General features: G+C 39.1%; 1 protein-coding gene across 7 annotated transcripts in view; it reads left to right on the forward strand.

Annotated features, from left to right (window-relative positions):
- CFAP20DC (CFAP20 domain containing) overlaps nucleotides 1–19,922 on the forward strand; it is a 261,449-nt gene that overhangs the window by 11,636 nt on the left and 229,891 nt on the right. For all 7 annotated transcript variants that reach the window (XM_034997947.1, XM_034997948.1, XM_034997952.1 and 4 more), the window contains exon 4: nucleotides 1,487–1,559. In XM_034997947.1, coding sequence (XP_034853838.1) covers nucleotides 1,487–1,559 — 73 coding nt within the window. The remainder of the gene's footprint in view (nucleotides 1–1,486; nucleotides 1,560–19,922) is intronic.

A 19,922-nucleotide genomic window follows, 5' to 3' on the forward strand; every position in this document is an offset into this window, starting at 1 on the left:
TGAAGTTGGCCTCATTTTGGTATCTCCTGTTGGTTTTATAGTCCAGAACTCAGGGTTGCCTCACTGGCTTTTCCCATAAACATGGTAAAATCCAGTTCCTAGAGAATTTTCAAAGGTCAGAGCCTGTTATCCCCTGTTTCCGTTCTATTACTACTCTATGGATGGTTCTCTCAAGCAGTTTGTAAGCTTAGCATTATAAGTAGAAGTTATCATTGTATGTTTGACTTAAAAGATATTAAGTAGACTTGACCAAATATGTTTGTTTTGTAGAAACTAAATTTTGGGTAAAATGTAGGAACTATTTAAGTTGTTCAGGAATGTTGCAAAACAGTTTCCCAAAGGAATTATAAACCAGAACATACATGTAGATTACCCAAACATGTGTTGTTAAAACACACACACAAACAACAAACATACACATACTATTACTTTGAAATACTTAAATTTGTTAAGTCTACTGAGTTGGAATAAATAGAAAATAATACGCATTTTAGACCAGTAGCCTTCTTTTATCCTCTCCTGTTGCCCTGTACTGTAAGATTTCTATGAGAGGTTCACAGATAAGTCAGAACATTTCCATTTCCTACAGAAGTCCCACATGAGGAAATAAGTTTCTAAAAGCATGTTTTAGGAGGAAGTGATTCTAAAACATCCATTAGGAGCATCATAATTGAGATATCAAGCAGAAGTTCAAAACCTAAGAGAAAAGGAATTAAGTGAATGGGTCTGAAGAGATAATATAAAATCAATTGATTTTCGAAACAGTTGTAGCCTTCAGCTATTAAAAGTGCCGTGGGGGTTGGTTTTTCTTCAGATATTTTTAATTCAGATGAAGCTGGTGATGGGGAATGAAAGCAGTCAGTTTGCAGTTTGTGAACACTGAATTAATTAAAAGTATGTTAAATTAACAAAAGGCATTATAAATGAAAATATGTTCCTCCATCCATCTCACTGTGGACACATTTAAAATCCTATGAACTAGATATAGCTCATCAAACCTTCAGCTGTAGTTGTCATAATTAGAATCGTTTTTCTTGATCTGTTGTTTTTTATTAAGTTGTTTAGTTCAGTTAAAACTGTCAATGGATAAAAATAATTGCCACATGCTTTTATGGCTGCCTTGATGGGAATCTGTAGTTCAATTTTATTGGTTTCTATTGAATGCTGTCCTATGTGTACATTCTCTTGCAACCTAATAAAAACAGTAAGTAAAAAATTACTATTTTTTTAAATTTTCATAAAAATTTCACCAAGCCCACAGGTGGGACTTTAAAAGGCAACATTTGTTGTCAGAGTTTGATTTGATTTTCATCAACTTTTTTGCTTTTATAATGAAGTTGTAACTCATGGGCAGTGCTATTACAGTTGTGCTATATTACTGAAACGCTAAAAGCTTCAGGCTGCTGATGGTGTGTGATTGTGTTGGTTTATATGCACATATAAATGGTTTGAACATATGAATGTATATTTTCCCATCTCATTCTAGTTGGACTGATCCAGAGGTTTCTTGTACTTCAGATTTACATACCCCTGGGACAAGACTTCTCCACTGAACTGCTGTAAGATATACAGAACTTCTTTCAATGTTTTATGTGTATTAGACATTTAATCAATTGAAACAGTATGGACAGTCATTAAATTACAAGTGGCAGTTTTTGCATGAAAGAGCAGTGACTTATCAAGTTGACATGAAGTAATTAAACTAATTTAATCGTATTTCTCAGATATCATTATAGTCTGGCATTTCCCTAGGGGAAGAAGGCAAATTTCATCTGTTTAAGAAAATATCAAAGGATTGTGGATTTCACAATAAACAGCCTATAACATGCAGAAACAAATAATCCCAAAGTTTGAGATTTTCGTTCAAATGAGGGGTAATTTTGTGCTCTGCTATTGAAAACCATATTTGGATTGAAATTGATCGAAATACCTCATTTTAAAGTTATTTGCTTTAGTTTAGAAATATCGGTTGACATATGAATGGCTTGGAATATGTTTGTTTTAAATAGCCTTCCTATGAACAGATTGTTTAGCAAAAATGAGAATATACAACTTTAACTCAGTTGGGCTATCTGTTGTCTGAGATGATTGTGAGAATGAAAATAACATTTCATTTATGCACTCAAATAAAATGGAATATTGCCTAAGATTTCATTAATACATTTGCACTTTTAATAAAACATTAGATTTAAGGTATGCTATTTTCTCATTTTTTTTTTTTGTAATTAATAGCTGTCCAGGGCCTAAGCTTAGTCTTTTTTTTTTTTTTTTTACATGTGCTTTATATTTTATTTTTTTTAAACACTTTTAACATTTTCTTCTATTCTTTACTCTTTTTTTTTATTCTTATGTTAATCCCCATACATTACATCATTAGTTTTAGATGTAGTGTTCCATGATTCATTGTGCATAACACCCAGTGCTCCATGCAGAATGTGCCCTCCTCAATACCCATCACCAGGCTAACCCATCCTCCCACCCCACTCCCCTCCCCTCTAGAACCCTCAGTTTGTTTTTCAGAGTCCATCGTCTCTCATGGTTCGTCTACCCCTCCGATTTCCCCCCCTTCATTCTTCCCCTCCTGCTACCTTCTTCTTCTTTTTTTTTTTCTTAACATATATTGCATTATTTGTTTCAGAGGTACAGATCTGAGATTCAACATTCTTGCACAGTTCACAGCGCTTACCAGAGCACATACCCTCCCCAGTGTCTTATCACCCAATCACCCCATCCATCCCACCCCACCCCCACTCCAGCACTCCAGCACCCCTCAGTTTGTATCCTGCGATTAAGAATTCCTCATATCTGTGAGGTCATATGATACATGTCTTTCTCTGTTTGACTTATTTCGCTCAACATAATACCCTCCAGTTCCATCCACGTCGTTGCAAATGGCAAGATCTCATTCCTTTTGATGGCTGCATAATGTTCCATGGTATATATATACCACATCTTCTTTATCCATTCATCTGTCGATGGACATCTTGGCTCTTTCCACAGTTTGGCTATTGTGGACATTGCTGCTATAAACATCGGGGTGCACGTACCCTTTCGGATCCCTACCTTTGTATCTTTGGGGTAAATACCCAGTAGTGCAATTGCTGGATCATATGGTAGTTCTATTTTCAACTTTTTGAGGACCCTCCATACTGTTTTCCAGAGTGGCTGCACCAGCTTGCATTCCCACCAACAGTGTAGGAGGGTTCCCCTTTCTCCGCATCCCCGCCAACATCTCTCATTTCCTGACTTGTTAATTTTAGCCATTCTGACTGGTGTGAGGTGGTATCTCATTGAGGTTTTGATTTGCATTTCCCTGATGCCGAGCGATGTTGAGCACTTTTTCATGTGTCTGTTGGCCATTTGGATGTCTTCTTTGGAAAAATGTCTGTTCATGTCTTCTGCCCATTTCTTGATTGGATTCTTTGTTCTTTGGGTGTTGAGTTTGATGAGTTCTTTATAGATTTTGGATACTAGCCCTTTATCTGATATGTCATTTGCAAATATCTCCTCCCATTCTGTCGGTTGTCTTTTGGTTTTGTTGACTGTTTCCTTTGCTTTGCAAAAGCTTTTTATCTTGATGAAGTCCCCATAGTTCATTTTTGCCCTTGCTTCCCTTGCCTTTGGCGATGTTTTTAGGAAGAAATTGCTTCGGCTGAGGTCGAAGAGGTTGCTGCCTGTGTTCTCCTTAAGGATTTTGATGGACTCCTGTCTCACATTGAGGTCTTTCAACCATTTGGAGTCTATTTTTGTGTGTGGTGTAAGGAAATGGTCCAGTTTCATTCTTCTGCATGTGGCTATCCAATTTTCCCAACACCATTTGTTGAAGAGACTGTCTTTTTTCCATTAGACATTCTTTCCTGCTTTGTCAAAGATGAGTTGACCATAGAGTTGAGGGTCCATTTCTGGGCTCTCTATGCTGTTCCATTGATCTATGTGTCTGTTTTTGTGCCAGTACCATACCCTCTTGATGATGACAGCTTTGTAATAGAGCTGGAAGTCCGGAATTGTGATGCCACCGGCTTTGCTTTTTTTTTTCAACATTCCTCTGGCTATGCGGGGTCTTTTCTGGTTCCATACAAATTTTAGGATGATTTGTTCCATTTCTTTGAAAAAAGTGGATGGTATTTTGATGGGGATTGCATTGAATGTGTAGATTGCTCTAGGTAGCATTGACATCTTCACAATATTTGTTCTTCCAATCCATGAGCATGGAACGTTTTTCCATTTCTTTGCATCTTCCTCAATTTCTTTCATGAGTATTTTATAGTTTTCTGAGTACAGATCCTTTGCCTCTTTGGTTAGATTTATTCCTAGGTATCTTATGGTTTTGGGTGCAATTGTAAATGGGATCGACTCCTTAATTTCTCTTTCTTCTGTCTTGTTGTTGGTGTATAGGAATGCCACTGACTTCTGTGCATTGATTTTATATCCTGCCACTTTACTGAATTCCTGTATGAGTTCTAGCAGTTTTGGGGTGGAGTCTTTTGGGTTTTCCACATAAAGTATCCTATATTCTGCAAAGAGTGAGAGTTTGACTTCTTCTTTGCCGATTTGGATGCCTTTTATTTCTTTTTGTTGTCTGATTGCTGTGGCTAGGACTTCTAGTACTATGTTGAGTAGCAGTGGTGATGGTGGACATCCCTGCTGCGTTCCTGACCTTAGGGGGAAAGCTCTCAGTTTTTCACCATTGAGAATGATATTCGCTGTAGGTTTTTCATAGATGGCTTTTATGATATTGAGGTATGTACCTTCTATGCCTATACTCTGAAGAGTTTTCATTAAGAAAGGATGCTGTACTTTGTCAAATGCTTTTTCTGCATCTATTGAGAGGATCATATGATTCTTGTTCTTTCTTTTGTTAATGTATTGTATCACGTTGATTGATTTGTGGATGTTGAACCAACCTTGCATCCCAGGGATAAATCCCACTTGGTCGTGGTGAATAATCCTTTTAATGTACTGTTGGATCCTATTGGCTAGTATTTTGGTGAGAATTTTTGCATCCATGTTCATCAGAGATATTGGTCTGTAATTCTCCTTTTTGATGGGGTCTTTTTTTTTTTTTTTTAAAGGTTTTATTTATTTATTTGAGAGAGAGAGAATGAGACAGAGAGCACGAGAGGGAAGAGGGCAGAGGGAGAAGCAGACTCCCCGCTGAGCAGGGAGACTGATGCGGGACTCGATCCCGGGACTCCAGGATCATGACCTGAGCCGAAGGCAGTCGCTTAACCAACTGAGCCACCCAGGCACCCTTTGATGGGGTCTTTGTCTGGTTTTGGGATCAAGGTAATGCTGGCCTCATAAAATGAGTTCGGAAGTTTTCCTTCCATTTCTATTTTTTGGAGCAGTTTCAGAAGAATAGGTATTAATTCTTCTTGAAATGTTTGGTAGAATTCCCCTGGGAAGCCATCTGGCCCTGGGCTTTTGTTTGTTGGGAGATTTTTGATGACTGCTTCAATTTCCTTAGTGGTTATAGGTCTGTTCAGGTTTTCTATTTCTTCCTGGTTCAGTTTTGGTAGTTGATACATCTCTAGGAATGCATCCATTTCTTCCAGGTTATCTAATTTGCTGGCATAGAGTTGCTCATAATATGTTCTTATAATTGTTTGTATTTCTTTGGTGTTGGTTGTGATCTCTCCTCTTTCATTCATGATTTTGTTGATTTGGGTCATTTCTCTTTTCTTTTTGATAAGTCTGGCCAGGGGTTTATCAATCTTATTAATTCTTTCAAAGAACCAGCTCCTAGTTTCGTTGATCTGTTCTACTGTTCTTTTGGTTTCTATTTCATTGATTTCTGCTCTGATCTTTGTTATTTCTCTTCTCCTGCTGGGTTTAGGCTTTATTTGCTGTTCTTTCTCCAGCTCCTTTAGGTATAGGGTTAGGTTGTGTACTTGAGAGCCTTCTTGTTTCTTGAGAAAGGCTTGTATTGCTTTATACTTTCCTCTTAGGACAGCCTTTGCTGCACCCCAAAGATTTTGAACAGTTGTGTTTTCATTTTCATTGGTTTCCATGAATTTTTTTAATTCTTCTTTAATTTCCTGGTTGACCCATTCATTCTTCAGTAGGATGCTCTTTAGCCTCCATGTATTTGAGTTCTTTCCGACTTTCCTCTTGTGATTGAGTTCTAGTTTCAAAGCATTGTGGTCTGAAAATAGGCAGGGAATGATCCCAATCTTTTGGTACCGGTTGAGACCTGATTTATGACCTAGGATGTGATCGATTCTGGAGAATGTTCCATGGGCACTAGAGAAGAATGTGTATTCCGTTGCTTTGGGATGGAATGTTCTGAATAGGTCTGTGAAGTCCATTTGGTCCAGTGTGTCATTTAAAGTCTTTATTTCCTTGTTGATCTTTTGCTTAGACGATCTGTCCATTTCAATGAGGGGGGTGTTAAAGTCCCCCACTATTATTGTATTGTTGTCGATGTGTTTCTTTGCTTTTGTTATTAATTGCTTTATATAATTGGCTGCTCCCATGTTAGGGGCATAGATATTTACAATTGTTAGATCTTCTTGTTGGATAGACCCTTTAAGTTGGATATAGTGTCCTTCCTCATCACTTATTACAGTCTTTGGTTTAAAATCTAATTTGTCTGATATAAGGACTGCCACCCCGGCCTTCTTTTGGTGTCCATTAGCATGGTAAATGGTTTTCCACCCCCTCACTTTCAATCTGCGGGTGTCTTTGGTTCTAAAATGAGTCTCTTGCAGACAGCATATCGATGGGTCTTGTTTTTTTATCCAATCTGATAGCCTGTGTCTTTTGATTGGGGCATTTAGCCCATTTACATTCACGGTAACTACTAAAAGATATGAATTTAGTGCCATTGTATTGCCTATAAGGTCACTGTTACTGTATATTGTCTGTGTTCCTTTCTGGTCTATGTTGCTTTTAGGGTCTCTCTTTGCTTAGAGGACCCCTTTCAAGATTTCTTGTAGCGCTGGTTTTGTGTTTGCAAATTCCTTTAGTTTTTGTTTGTCCTGGAAGCTTTTTATCTGTCCTTCTATTTTCAATGACAGCCTAGCTGGATATAGTTTTCTTGGCTGCATATTTTTCTCATTTAGTGCTCTGAATATATCCTGCCAGTCCTTTCTGAGGCCTGCCAGGTCTCCGTGGATAGGTCTGTTGCCAATCTAATGTTTCTACCATTGTAGGTTACATCTCTCTTCTACCAAGCTGCTTTCAGGATTTTCACTTTGTCTCTGAGACTCGTAAGTTTTACTATTAGATGTCAGGGTGTTGACCTATTTTTACTGATTTTGAGAAGGGTTCTCTGTGCTTCCTGGATTTTGATGCCTGTTTCCTTCCCCAAATTAGGGAAGTTCTCTGCTATAATTTTCTCCATTATACCTTCTGCCCCTCTTTCTCTTTCTTCTTCTTCTGGGATCCCAATTATTCTAATGTTGTTTCGTCTTATGGCATCGCTTATCTCTCGAATTCTGCCCTCCTGATCCAGTAGTTGTTTATCTCTCTTTTTCTCAGCTTCTTTATTTTCCATCATTTCATCTTCTATATTACTGATTCTCTCTTCTGCCTCATTTATTCTAGCAGTTAGCGCCCCCATTTTTGATTGCACCTCATTAATAGCCTTTTTTATTTCAACTTGGTTAGATTTTAGTGCTTTTACTTCTCCAGAAAGGGTTTCTCTAATAACTTCCATGCTTTTTTCACGCCCAGCTAGTATCTTTAAAGTGATGATTCTGAACTCTAGATCTGACATCGTACTAATGTCTGTATTGAGTAGGTCCCTGGCAGTCGGTACTACCTCTTGTTCTTTTTGTTGGGGTGATTTTTTCCGTCTTGTCATTTTGTGCAGAGGAGAATAGATTAATGAGAGAACAAAATGCTAACAGGGTAACAACATTCCCAGAAAATATATTCTAAACAAATCAGAAAAGACCTGAAGCAGTGGGAAAAGAAAGGGAAAGAGAGAAAAAAGAAAAAGAAAAGAAAAAGATAAAGGTAAAAACAAAAACAGAACAAAACAAAAAAAACCCAGAATGTGATCAAATATGATCAGGCTGGTATATAGATCAGTGCCACCCACTAGATTTTGGGTGTATTTTGGTCTGTTAGAAGAAAGTGCCTCCCAAAATTTTAAAGAAAGAAAAACTTATATATGTACAAAAATAAGAGTTGATATGATGAAGGGATGGAATATGACTGTAAAGATGGAAATTATAAAAAATTTTATAAAAGGAATTGATAAGAAGTTGTTTGAAAAGAAAAAGAAGAGGATTTAAAGAAAGAAAAAAGAAAAAAAAAGGGAGAGAATGTGATCAGGCAGGGGAGTAGAAAAAAAAACATATACTAGAGATTTAGGGTATATTTTGATCTGTTAGAAGAACCTATCTCAGAATTTTAAAGAGAGAACTTATATATATATGTCAAAAATATGGGTAACTACTATGAAGGGATAGAATATGACTCTAAAAATGAAAAATAAAAATGTTTTTTAAAATAGGGATTGGTAAGATGTTGGTTGAAAACGGGAAAAAGAAAAATTAAAAAAAAAAAAAAAGACAGTTAAAAAAAAATTAAATTTGAAAGACTAAAGAATCATGGTAAAAAAGCCATGAATTCTATGTGCAGTATTCCCCTAGTGCTGGAATTCTGCCGTTCTCATTGATCGGTAAACTTGGTCTTGGCTGGCTGTTCTCGCTGATCTTCTGGGGAGGGGCCTGTTGCCGTGGTTTCCAAAAGTCTTTGCGGAGGCGGAATTGCCCCGCCCTTGCCCCCTCCCGGCTAAGTAATCTGCTTGGGTTTGCTCTCCGGAGCTTTTGTTCCCTGCGAGCTTTCCGTACAGCTTTGGAGGCGGAGAGTGAACATGGTGGCCTCCCCATCTCCACCCCGGAGGAGCCGAGAACTCGGGGCCCCGCTCCTCAGTGAGCCCCCAGAGAAAAGCCGTCAGTCGCTCCCGTCTCCCCGGTCTCTGGCCACACTCCGTGCTCACCTGGCCTGTGACCACGCGTTTCTATCTCTGGCACCCGACCCTGGGTGGAGTCTCCAAACCCAGCAGATCCCTGCAGTGCGCTCCCGCGCCGCTCCTCCTGGGGGAGGAAGGTGAGTCTCCCCGGATCTGCCGCTTGTTGGGTCCCTGCTGGAGGAGCAGGGGCCCGACTGTGCCGCGGATCACGGTTTATGGCGACCCGGAGCTGAGAGCCCGCGCCTGGGCTCCGCCTCTGCAGCTGGCTTCCCTGCTCCATTACCTGGGAGCTCTGCCGCACTCAGGCACTCCTGATCTTTCTGTGACCCCGAGGGTCCTGAGACCACACTGTCCCGTGAGGGTTCCACCCCCCACTTAGCCACTGGAGTGACGTCCCTCAGCAGAGCAGACTTTTAAAAGTTCCGATTTTGTGCTCCCCGGCTCTATCACTTGCGAGAAGCGGCCGACGGAGGCCCCTCCCCCGCCGTCTATCCTCCCGAATATCGCCTCAGATTCACTTCTCCACACGTCCTACCTTCCAGAAAGTAGTTGCTTTTCTGATGAGAGAGTTTGAGTCGAGTTTGTAGGTGTTCAGAATGGTTTGATCCCTATCCAGCTGAATTCCTGAGAGGAGATGAAATCCAGGTCTCCTACTCCTCCGCCATCTTGCTCCGCCCCCCCTAAGCTTAGTCTTTTATTTTCCCACTGGAATAAATGATTTTTCTATTAATGAAGGTAATTTTGTACTAGTTACATTGGTAACTGAGAGGAAGGAAGAACTTTCTTAATAAAATGAGAAAAACATAAATTTGAGGTTATTCATTTGTCTTTGTTTTTGCACATTAAGTTATTAGTGATTTGTGCGTAGGCTGGAAAAATACAAATTTTAGATGATAATATACAGTCTTGTTTTCTTGAGTGAGAAAGGACAGATGGAACAATATATACCTTCATTTTATTCAACTTTAAACCTCAGTAAACTTCCAAGATTTTCTATTATCATCTGCCATGGTTACCATAATTCTTTAAACCAGTTCTTACAGTAACAGCACAAAAACACTATTTGATGCTCTTATGTATCTTTCCCTGGTTCTGCAGAAAAAGCATTTTCAAGACCCTAAAGGCATTCTAAAGGTACAGAGAATACCACATAAAGCCTTATTTCCAATGTAGGAGAAAGTTGTTTCCTACCAAATGGAAGGAGGCAAACTGAATTTTATTTTTAAACTTATTAAGTTCCTTATATTGAAATCCACTGCAGTGCCTTTTCTTCTGATCTCTACCACCTGTGCTTTGAGATTCTTTAGAAGCTGCGGCAGGGGCACTGGTAGTTGGCCTTCTGATCAAAGCTGTGCAGGACGCTCGGCTTAACCTTGGAGGAGACTCTTGCTGTTGAGCATTCTGTGCCTATGCAAAATTAAGCTTTATTTGTGCCCACAAATACTTGAGCTTATCACCCTAGCCTAGGCAAGATACTGTTTTAACTAAGTTAATAATAATTAAAGCTTTAATTATTGAGAAATTGACAGGTATGTTAGGTTTAACTTCGTCTCAGCAAGAGAGCATCTGATATAAGTAAGCCTGACTACACCTTCATTATCCTATTATTAATGAACATCTTGGCCAACTTAAGGATGGGAAAACATTTTCAGGGGTGATGGGATTATTTATTAGATTTTGAATTCATTTGATTATAGTCATAGATTCTCTTGTCATAACCACGTGGACAAGCATTTTCAAATGGCTTTAGTTTTATAGTTTTAGCAAAATAAATGTCTTATGGACAAAAGGTCAAAATTATTAAATAACATGGGGAAGACATTCACTGTCTTGACTTTGTGAATTTAGCAGACTCTTTTTTTTTTTTAAGATTTTGTTTATTTATTTGACAGACAGAGACACAGCAAGAGAGGGAACACGAGCAGGGGGAGTGGGAGAGGGAGAAGCAGGCAGAGCCTGATGCAGGGCTCCATCCCAAGACCCTAGGATCGTGACCTGAGCCGAAGGCAGACTCTTAACTGACTGAGCCACCCAGGCACCCAATTTAGCAGATTCTAAGGAAAAATATTGACTCTGAATTTGAATTTGTTGCTAATAGATAATCAAAATATTTTGCCATTTTAGGAAGTAATAACAGAGACCATATTTTTATAAGAAAGAACGTAGAATAATGAGTATAGACTGTCTTTCTAACTACAGCTTTTTTTAAATAAAAGGACTTTCTTTCAGTACCCTTAGTGTTTTACTGTGTTTCTAGCAGCATAGCTCCGGGCTATTTTAAATAATACATTTCTCTAACAAGCTTGGGAAGTCATATAGCAGAAAGATATCTGGCTTCTTAAATTTTCCATTGTCAGAATGGGAGAGGCATTTTGTTTCACAAAGATACATTTACACATCAAGAGGTTTTCACAAGTGGAGTCTTGCCAGCTGGATTATCAATGTAATCATCATTTCTTCAATATCTTCCTGTGTCTCTCACTTCCACTAGATGGTGATACTGCTCAGGGGGAGGTCATGTGTCTGTGGGTTAGTGGATGCCTTAGAACCAGCAGCCGCCCTGCCTGAGAAATCAGTCAGTCAGTCCACAAATTACTGAATCCCTGTTCTTATCATGCAGCATGTTAGGGGTGGGAGGTCAGTACACATTGGACCTGTACACTTTTTCCTACCGCCACTTCTTCCCTTCTGGTCCCAGACTGCCATCACAGGGCCCATCTGCTGTTGAGCATCCCAGTGGATTTCCCAGATTCTTCTCCTGTCTTTTTCAATTTAGTCTCCACATTGCAGCTAGCATGATCTTTCTAAAAACCAAGTGGAATTCCCATTGTACCGAGGATAAACTCTCTCCAGTTCTTGATGGTCCTGTGTGTTCCGGTCTGTCATCTCTCCCTTCTCATCATATCTCATCTCTGCCCTGAGCTCACCATTTGTGAGCTCAGATACCTTTCTGGCCTTTTTGGCTTTCCCTTCCTCACACATCAGATGAAGTCTTTTCTTAGGGTCCTATGCACAAGTGGTTTGTATCCCCATTTCTTTGCCTTGCTAGCTCCTAATAAGTCTTCTCATCAGTTTATGTGTCCCTTCAGAAAGGCCTTTTTGGATTTTACCCCACTAAATGAGTTTCATCTTTTATGATCTTTTCTAACACCCTGTTCTTCCTTCTTTATAACTATACCAGTTTATAATTCTGTGCGCTTGGGTTATCAGTCTTTGGGGATAGATTTTGAGTTCCACGAACACAGGGACCCGTGGGTTCTACTCAGTGTAATATGCCAGGACCTAACAGTGCCTGGCACAAAAGCTCTGAAATGTGGGTGAGTGGGCAGTGGGGACTAATGGACTGAAATGAGTGAACAGGACCCAGTCTCTGTCCTCACAAGAGTTTATTCTGAGTGTGAAAAATCAGTTAAAAGGCAATTTAAATGCATCTTGATAAATGTTATGATGATATAAGAGCAGGACCTGTAGGTAACATGGGAAGTATTAGGTGGAATTATGAGCATAATCTTGGACCTGGACAGATCCATTGTCAAGTCCTGTTTTACCTCTGTGTGACTTTGGGCAAATTACTTAACTCTGCTCGCCCGTGGGTTGAGAGTAATAATATCTACCTCACAGCTGTGTCATAAGAATTAAATGAGAAAATTAACATGACGTAATAGAGGCTCACATTTTTTTATTTATTTATTTTTTAAAGATTTTATTTATTTATTTGAGACAGAGAGAATGAGAGACAGAGACATGAGAGGGAGGAGGGTCAGAGGGAGAAGCAGACCCCCCGCTGAGCAGGGAGCCCGATGCGGGACTCGATCCAGGGACTCCAGGATCATGACCTGAGCCGAAGGCAGTCACCCAACCAACTGAGCCACCCAGGCGCCCCAAGGCTCACATTTATTAAGCACTTACTGTATACTGGACATTGTCCCAAGCACTTTGTTTTAGCTGAATTAATCCTCAGAACGAACCTATATAGTAGTCATAATTATTGCCTCTGTTTTACCATTACGGAAACTGAAGTCCGGAAAGGTTAAGGAATTTGCCGCAGGTTATAGACCTACTAACTCTTAGAGCTAGAATTCAGGGACGCCTGGGTGGCTCAATCGGTTAAGGATCTGCCTTCGGCTCAGGTCATGATCTCAGGGCCCCAGGATCGAGTCCCACATCAGGCTCCCTGCTCAGCGGGGAGCTTGCTTCTCCATTTGCCTGCCACTCCCCATGCTTGTGCTTGCTCTTTCTCTTTCTCTCTCTCTCTGACAAATAAATAATAAAAAATAAAATCTTAAAAAAAATAGAGCTAGAATTCAGACTTACAGTTTAAATATGGAACCTGTGCTCTGCACCACCATGCCATGCTGACATACTTGAAAATATTATCTTTCTATACATACTATATATACATACATATGTGGTAGGGATATTTTATTTGAATCCTGTATAAGACAAAAGTGCTAAGCCTTCTGTGTTTTTACTAGTGGCTTCCTGTAATAAATACGGTGCTATCATTAAAGCTCTGGGAAGGAAAGGTCTTTCATTCTGAGATGTTCCTCTTTCTTCAGAGCTTCATAACCTGACCATCAGTTATCCAAACACATTACATTCTGGGTGTAGAGAAAAGGGAATGTTTACTGTACTAATGCATAGTGTATTAGCAGTAAAGTAACACAGTTGTCTCTTACTTCTCTTTTGGTGTCAACCTACAAAATAAAATCCCCTCCCTTACTTTTTAAAAAATAAACTCGGGGCGACTGGGTGGCTCAGTTGGTTAAGCGACTGCCTTCGGCTCAGATCATGATCCTGGAGTCCCGGGATCGAGTCCCACATCGGGCTCCCTGCTCAGCGGGGGGTCTGCTTCTCCCTCTGACCCTTCCCCCTCTCATGTGCTCTCTCTCTCTCATTCTCTCTCTCTCAAATAAATCTTTAAAAAAATAAAATAAAAAAATAAAAAATAAACTCACTTTTACTTATTTCTTAGCATTAGTTGTAGTTTTCATTTCCAAAGTATTTTGGTGTACCTGTGTCTCACTGTTTGACCTGCAGTTAAATGATTTAATACACAGCAGATTTGGGGAATTCTTTCCTTTTGTGATCTCTTCCGTACCAGGCTATGGGTACAAGGCAGTGGGAAGCCGGTGGCTCCCCTATGTGGGCTGTTAGGTGTTTCAAAGCCTGGGGGCAGACATCTGGTGCACGGGAGGAACACCATGAACCTGAGCTCTTGGAAAAGAACCAACTGCATCTTGAAATAGAAATCCATTTTGCTATATTTGATGCTGCCAATCACACTAAATGATTTTGGAATATTACATTTTTTGACAGGAATTGCATTCATTTTACTGAGTATTGTTGAGCTGCATTAATTCCTTTCTCTATCCTGATTTTGTCATTATTTCGATGAATTCTGAGAGACATTTTGTACTGTTAATGCCTCTAGTGAATTGACATTATTTTTCTCATTTTCACTCATCTCAACCAGTGCTTTTTCAGGATATGGGATGAAAGCATTATGAAGCTGGTGGTGGGCATCATGTGCTATTTGTAGAGGTTGGGGATGCTTAGCGTGCAGGTCCTGGGAAATATTATTGTCAGAAGGGTTCACATTTTGAGACTTTAGCTATTTGGAGTACTACTTTCATTTGGAATCTCATAAGGTAAATTCTTAAAAAAAGAGAGAGAGAGAGACCCCTGAAAGGGTCCCTAGTCCTTTCAAATTTTAACTGATCCTTTGTGATGTCCTCATTCCAATATTCTGAATTTGAATTTATATCTGAGTAGAATTTAATGATTTTAACCTAGAATTCCATCTAAGATTTATGATGCTCATTCCAGAATTTTTCTCTTATCCTTTTGCTGTATCCCCTAGTTATATGCCTTAGGGCCAGGCACTTAACTTCTGTCTCAATTTCCTCTTCGGTAAATGGTAATATGAGCTTGTTTTCTTTTGTTTTAATTGTCAGAGTTAATCGTTGATGTTGGGTTTTTTCCTAAGAAATTTTAGGAGGTTTAGGTCCATGTGGATCTTAAAGCTTAATCTTCCATTTCTGTAAAATGGAAAATTGAAACATACCCACCCCACAAAACAAAGCTTTAGCCTCAAGGTAATTTAATAAAAGTCTTCCATGTATCACCTTTTCTGTATTGTTGCTAGTGAGCTAGACAAAGAGGTCAGAAGAGAAATTTAATAGAAGTTTCAGGCCCTTCTACCCTATTGAATTTTGCTCCTGTCTCTTCTTGAGTAACGTTGGGGACAGTAGACCTCTTTGAAACTTTATACCAAGTGAAGGGAATATGGCCTCACAGCTGCAGACCTGTTCTTTTCACGTGCCATCTGTCATCTTCAGCCACTTTAAAGCCACCAGAGTTAAGAGAATACCTAAATTTGATATCTTTACATTAGAATGACATTGGCAAGAGCTTTTGAGATTGTGTCCATTTAACCAAGCACAACTCTTCCTGTGGAAAATTTGTTACCTTTTTTGGTCATTTTGATGCCTTTCTTTGAAGAAAATAGTGGTTGCTATGTATCTCTTTAAGTGATGTGTAAAAAACGGTATTATCTAAGAGCCAAGTATTCTATTATCCAATAAAATATTTTATGTCACATCTCTAAACTATGTGTTTAGAACCTGGCAAAAATGGCCAGGTGTTGCTCTTTTTTAAACTAGTAGGAGTATCGAGTACTAAAGTAGTCATGACAGTGCAAGTTTCATTAACATTTTGAATGTATCTCATGGCTAATTCCAACTGCTATTTTTTCTTTTTAAAATCATCAGTATTTAAATCTCATTATTTTAATTATATCCAATTAAATGTACTTGCATAATCAGTATATTTTGTTACATGCACTAGTAAGGAGAGCACTTTAAGATGCTTTGCATAGTGTCTTTCATAATATATTAAATTTGCATGCCTTAAAATAGGTTTTATGTAGAAGATTTAGATAACACATGTGGTAGGTATATAAATCAGATGCCATATTCTTTATCTATTAATTAAATGTTTTTTGAGAAATCTTTTCTTTCTGGTTGTTAAGTTTGGTTCATTTTACTTATCTAAAGTATCTTGGCAGTACTCTTTAGATAACCTAGGTACATTCTGAAAGCTAAAACACAATACTAGCAAAAGAAAAATTGCACATATGCAAATATTTGGAAGTGTTCTTACTCTGTAAAATCATAATTAAAGGTCATACATTTGTTAGAGCGCTGTACAGTTAAATTATTGCCCTAAACACAATCAGGGCATAAAGTCAGAGTCCTGTGATGGGTCAGCTTGCAGCCTTGGAGTCCCTGGCTTTGCCATGTCTTAGCTTGAAGACCCTGGGTGAGATGCTGAGCCCTCTGTGTGTCACAACCTCATTTGTACAATGGGGGTGATATTTATACCTATTTGTTGAGTAATTACAAGGATTAAATTCATAATGCCAATGGTAACTGCATAGTCAGTTTATAATTTTTATATCTCTAAATAAGAGTGCTGGGATATTTAATTTTTAGATTGTTCTTCTAAAACATTTTTTAAAAGATTTTATTTATTTGAGAGAGAGAGGGAAAAAAATGAGAGCAGGTGGAGGGGCAGAGGGAGAGGGAGAAGTGTGTTCCACGTGTGGCTCGGTCCCAAGACCCTGGGATCATGACCTGAGCTGTAGGCAGACACTTAACCGACTGAGCCACCCAGGTGCCCCTGTTCTTCTAAAACATTTGGTGACAAGTTGGGCATGTCTCTTTTCCCTGTGAAGTTTTCATGGTACTAGTCCCTGAAGAGAGATGGGAAAGCTTTTTTTGACTACTGACTCATGCAGGTTCTCTGTCTGGAAGAAAGTGATCAACATAAACATGAAAAGAATCATGTTTATGGATGCTAGCGACTTATTTAAAAGACAATTGTAGGAACTCCCAGCTTCAGAGCTTTTGTTTGAAGGGACTCACAGGTGACCAGGCCAAGTGTAGAACAACAGATGGACAGGAAGGTTCATCTGTGAATAAACAGGCCCTGGGAAAAATAGAGAAAGCATGTAGATTTCCAGTGCTTAAGGTATAAGATGTAGGCCTTTGCTGTTTACTGCTGCCCATGTTCCCTTCACTACCAGGGATGATTAAAGATGACTCGTAGCAAATCACGTATCTTCCAAATGCCCTTACTTCTTTGATATGGCAGAGTTGGCTTCTTCAATGTCATTGATATATAGCTCACTTTTTATTGTCAGGAGAAGTGTTTGATCTGGTTTGGTTCTCTTTTCTTCGCACTGTATTTTTTTTTTTAAAGATTTATTTATTTATCTGAGAGAGAGCGAGCACAAGCAGGGGGAAGGGCAGAGGGAGAGGAAAAGGGAGAGAATCTCAAGCAGACTCTGCACTGAGCATGGAGCCTGACGCATGGCTCCATCTCACAACCCTGAGATCATGACCCAAGCCAAAATCAAGAGTTGGACCCTTAACCAACTGAGCCACCCAGGCGCCCCCCTCTTACTGTCTTTTATTTTTATTCTGGCACTTAGTTATTTCAGTTATTCAGAATAAAATAATTTTTTTTAAAGATTTTTTATTTTTTATTTATTTTTAGAGAGCGAGCAAGAGAGAAACAGCATGAGAGGGGCGAGGGTCAGAGGGAGAAGCAGGCTCCCCGCCGAGCCGGGAGCCCGATGTGGGACTCGATCCCAGGACCTTGGGATCATGACCTGAGCCGAAGGCAGATGCTTAACCATCTGAGCCACCCAGGCGCCCCAGAATAAAATAATTTTAAACATCTACAAAGTACAATGCAATATGTATGTTATGGGACTTATATAGTCCCCATTATAAACTTTATAATAATTTAGGAATGTTTATTAATGGAGCATTCTAGAACGTTTTAATATGGAAGAATTCCTTGTTAGCAATTAAAATATGTCATGAAACTTTATGAAGTCATTTGGCTTTGATTAAGTCATCCAGTAATAATTACAAGGAACAGCCCCCAGTGGGGAAGGCTGGTATCTCTAGCATTCCTGATTTTTGTAATTTTTTTTCCCTTAAATTGTAGAGTTTCTTACTTGGATATACAAGTACTTTAGAGTCTTTATTTGGACTCACAGAAATAAATTCAGTGGAATGAAATATATGTAGTAAATCACAAACGTATCTTACAACAGCACTTACACAGAAGTCTGTTTGGCATTTATCACGTAATGGCCCTATTATTTATGTATCGCTACAACCAACTCTGTACCCTAACTAGACCATGAGATCTTCAGGGGCTAATGCATTTGGGTCTCAGTGGAGCTATCATTGAACTTTGAACTTCTAAGTCCCATGTGAAAAGACATTGCCCAGCTATTGCCAGTAGGCAGCCGCAGACTTCATTGGACTTTGAATTGTTCACAGAGATCTAAAATAGTACCTGGCACGTAGAACACATGTAGTAAACATTCATTTCCTTCTCTCGGCAATTTCTGATTCCTTGCATTGTTAAACTCCTTTAAGCTGGTCTCAGTTTGTGGTGTGGTGTACTTCTTTGGGGAGAAGAAGTGAAGGAAAATATGGGTGCTTTAAAATTGGTAAGATGGTGATACTTCTATTTAGAATTTCCATTCATTGAAATAAAGTTTGGGAGGTAACTGGAAAGAACATTTAAAATTGTCTAATGCGCTGATTTTTATACAGTTGTCAGTCTCTTCTATTACTTCAAACAGAACAGTCTGTTCTCCCTTTTTTTCAGTTTTACGTATATTTTGGGATGCCAGTGTTTATATGTTTTATATGAACAGAGGATGCTGTTTCTCCCTCAAAAGGTTGAAGTCCACTGAGATGGTTCGACCTTCTCTTTAAAACTGAGTAGTAGTACATAGCCAAATAAAGCTGACGTTGCAAATTTCAACTACATTTAAGTCTTCTGTTGCTGGGAACTCTTAACATTTGCTGTTATTTTTAAATGATCAATATTTGAACTTTTAAGTTTTCACTTTCGATCTTAGACATCCTAGATCCATGAAGCCATCAGATTTGCCACCGCCCAAGCCCTACAGAGTTGGTGGTCACTGGACACCCTTGGCCTTTCTGGATCTGACCTTAGACACCTCTCCCTCCATGACTCCTTCCACTCCTTCCCTTTGCCATAGACACTCTGGTTGCTGAACACCCCACATGCTCTTAACATTTGCTGTCACCCAACCTGATCCTGTCTCTTTACCTTTTGAAACCCTAATCATTCTTTAAGGTCAAACCCAAATATGTATCCTCCATGCACCCTCTCCTACTCTTCTGGTTGCAGTTGGTCTCTCCATTCAGAGTGTTCCCGTACTGGTGTATATGATTCCTTTGAGGGGTAAGGACAACTTATTCATCACTGTGATCACCACAGCACTTAGAAGAATTCTGTGTGCATGGCGGGTCTTCAGTAACGCTTGTTATATCATATTATATACTGAAATGTATTGATATACTGTCAGGGTGGTTCCTGGATAAGGAAAAGGTAGGAAAAGAAATGAAAATTAGAGTAAGAAGCAGGTGAACAGTATCCAGCTTCTCTCTTCTCAACACTTAGTTCCTGGAAAACTACTGATCGAGCCTTAATTTTTTTTATTTGCCCTGCTCAATATAAACTGCATTTCCCTTAGCTACACCTCTACTGGCAGGATAGTAACTATTTCAAAGAATGAGGAAGGACAGAAGAACTTAGGTAAGGAGAAATACATTCTCTTGAGTTTTCTCAAAATGGCTCTGTGGGTAGGAGTCTATGCAAATACCTGTTCCCACGGCTGGATTAAAGCTAAGGAGCACCACACTTGGCTCTTTGATGAAAACTCCGATTATAAGCCCCTAACAGAACTCCCAGAGAACTTTAATTAAAACCAAGTAGTCTGCCCTTTCTTATTAGAACACATTAGTGATCTTACGTTTTATATATTTCATATATAAAAAGCTATTATAATAAACTGAAACAATGACAGTGATACGAAATCCTCAGTATAGTTGGAGGTAGGTTACATCTGTTAGCAGTAAATAGAAACAGCTGTTCT

The sequence above is a fragment of the Mirounga leonina genome, unplaced genomic scaffold, assembly GCF_011800145.1.
Source record: "Mirounga leonina isolate KUSES-001 unplaced genomic scaffold, KU_Mleo_1.0 Mir_94, whole genome shotgun sequence".
In the NCBI taxonomy this organism is placed as follows: domain Eukaryota; kingdom Metazoa; phylum Chordata; class Mammalia; order Carnivora; family Phocidae; genus Mirounga; species Mirounga leonina.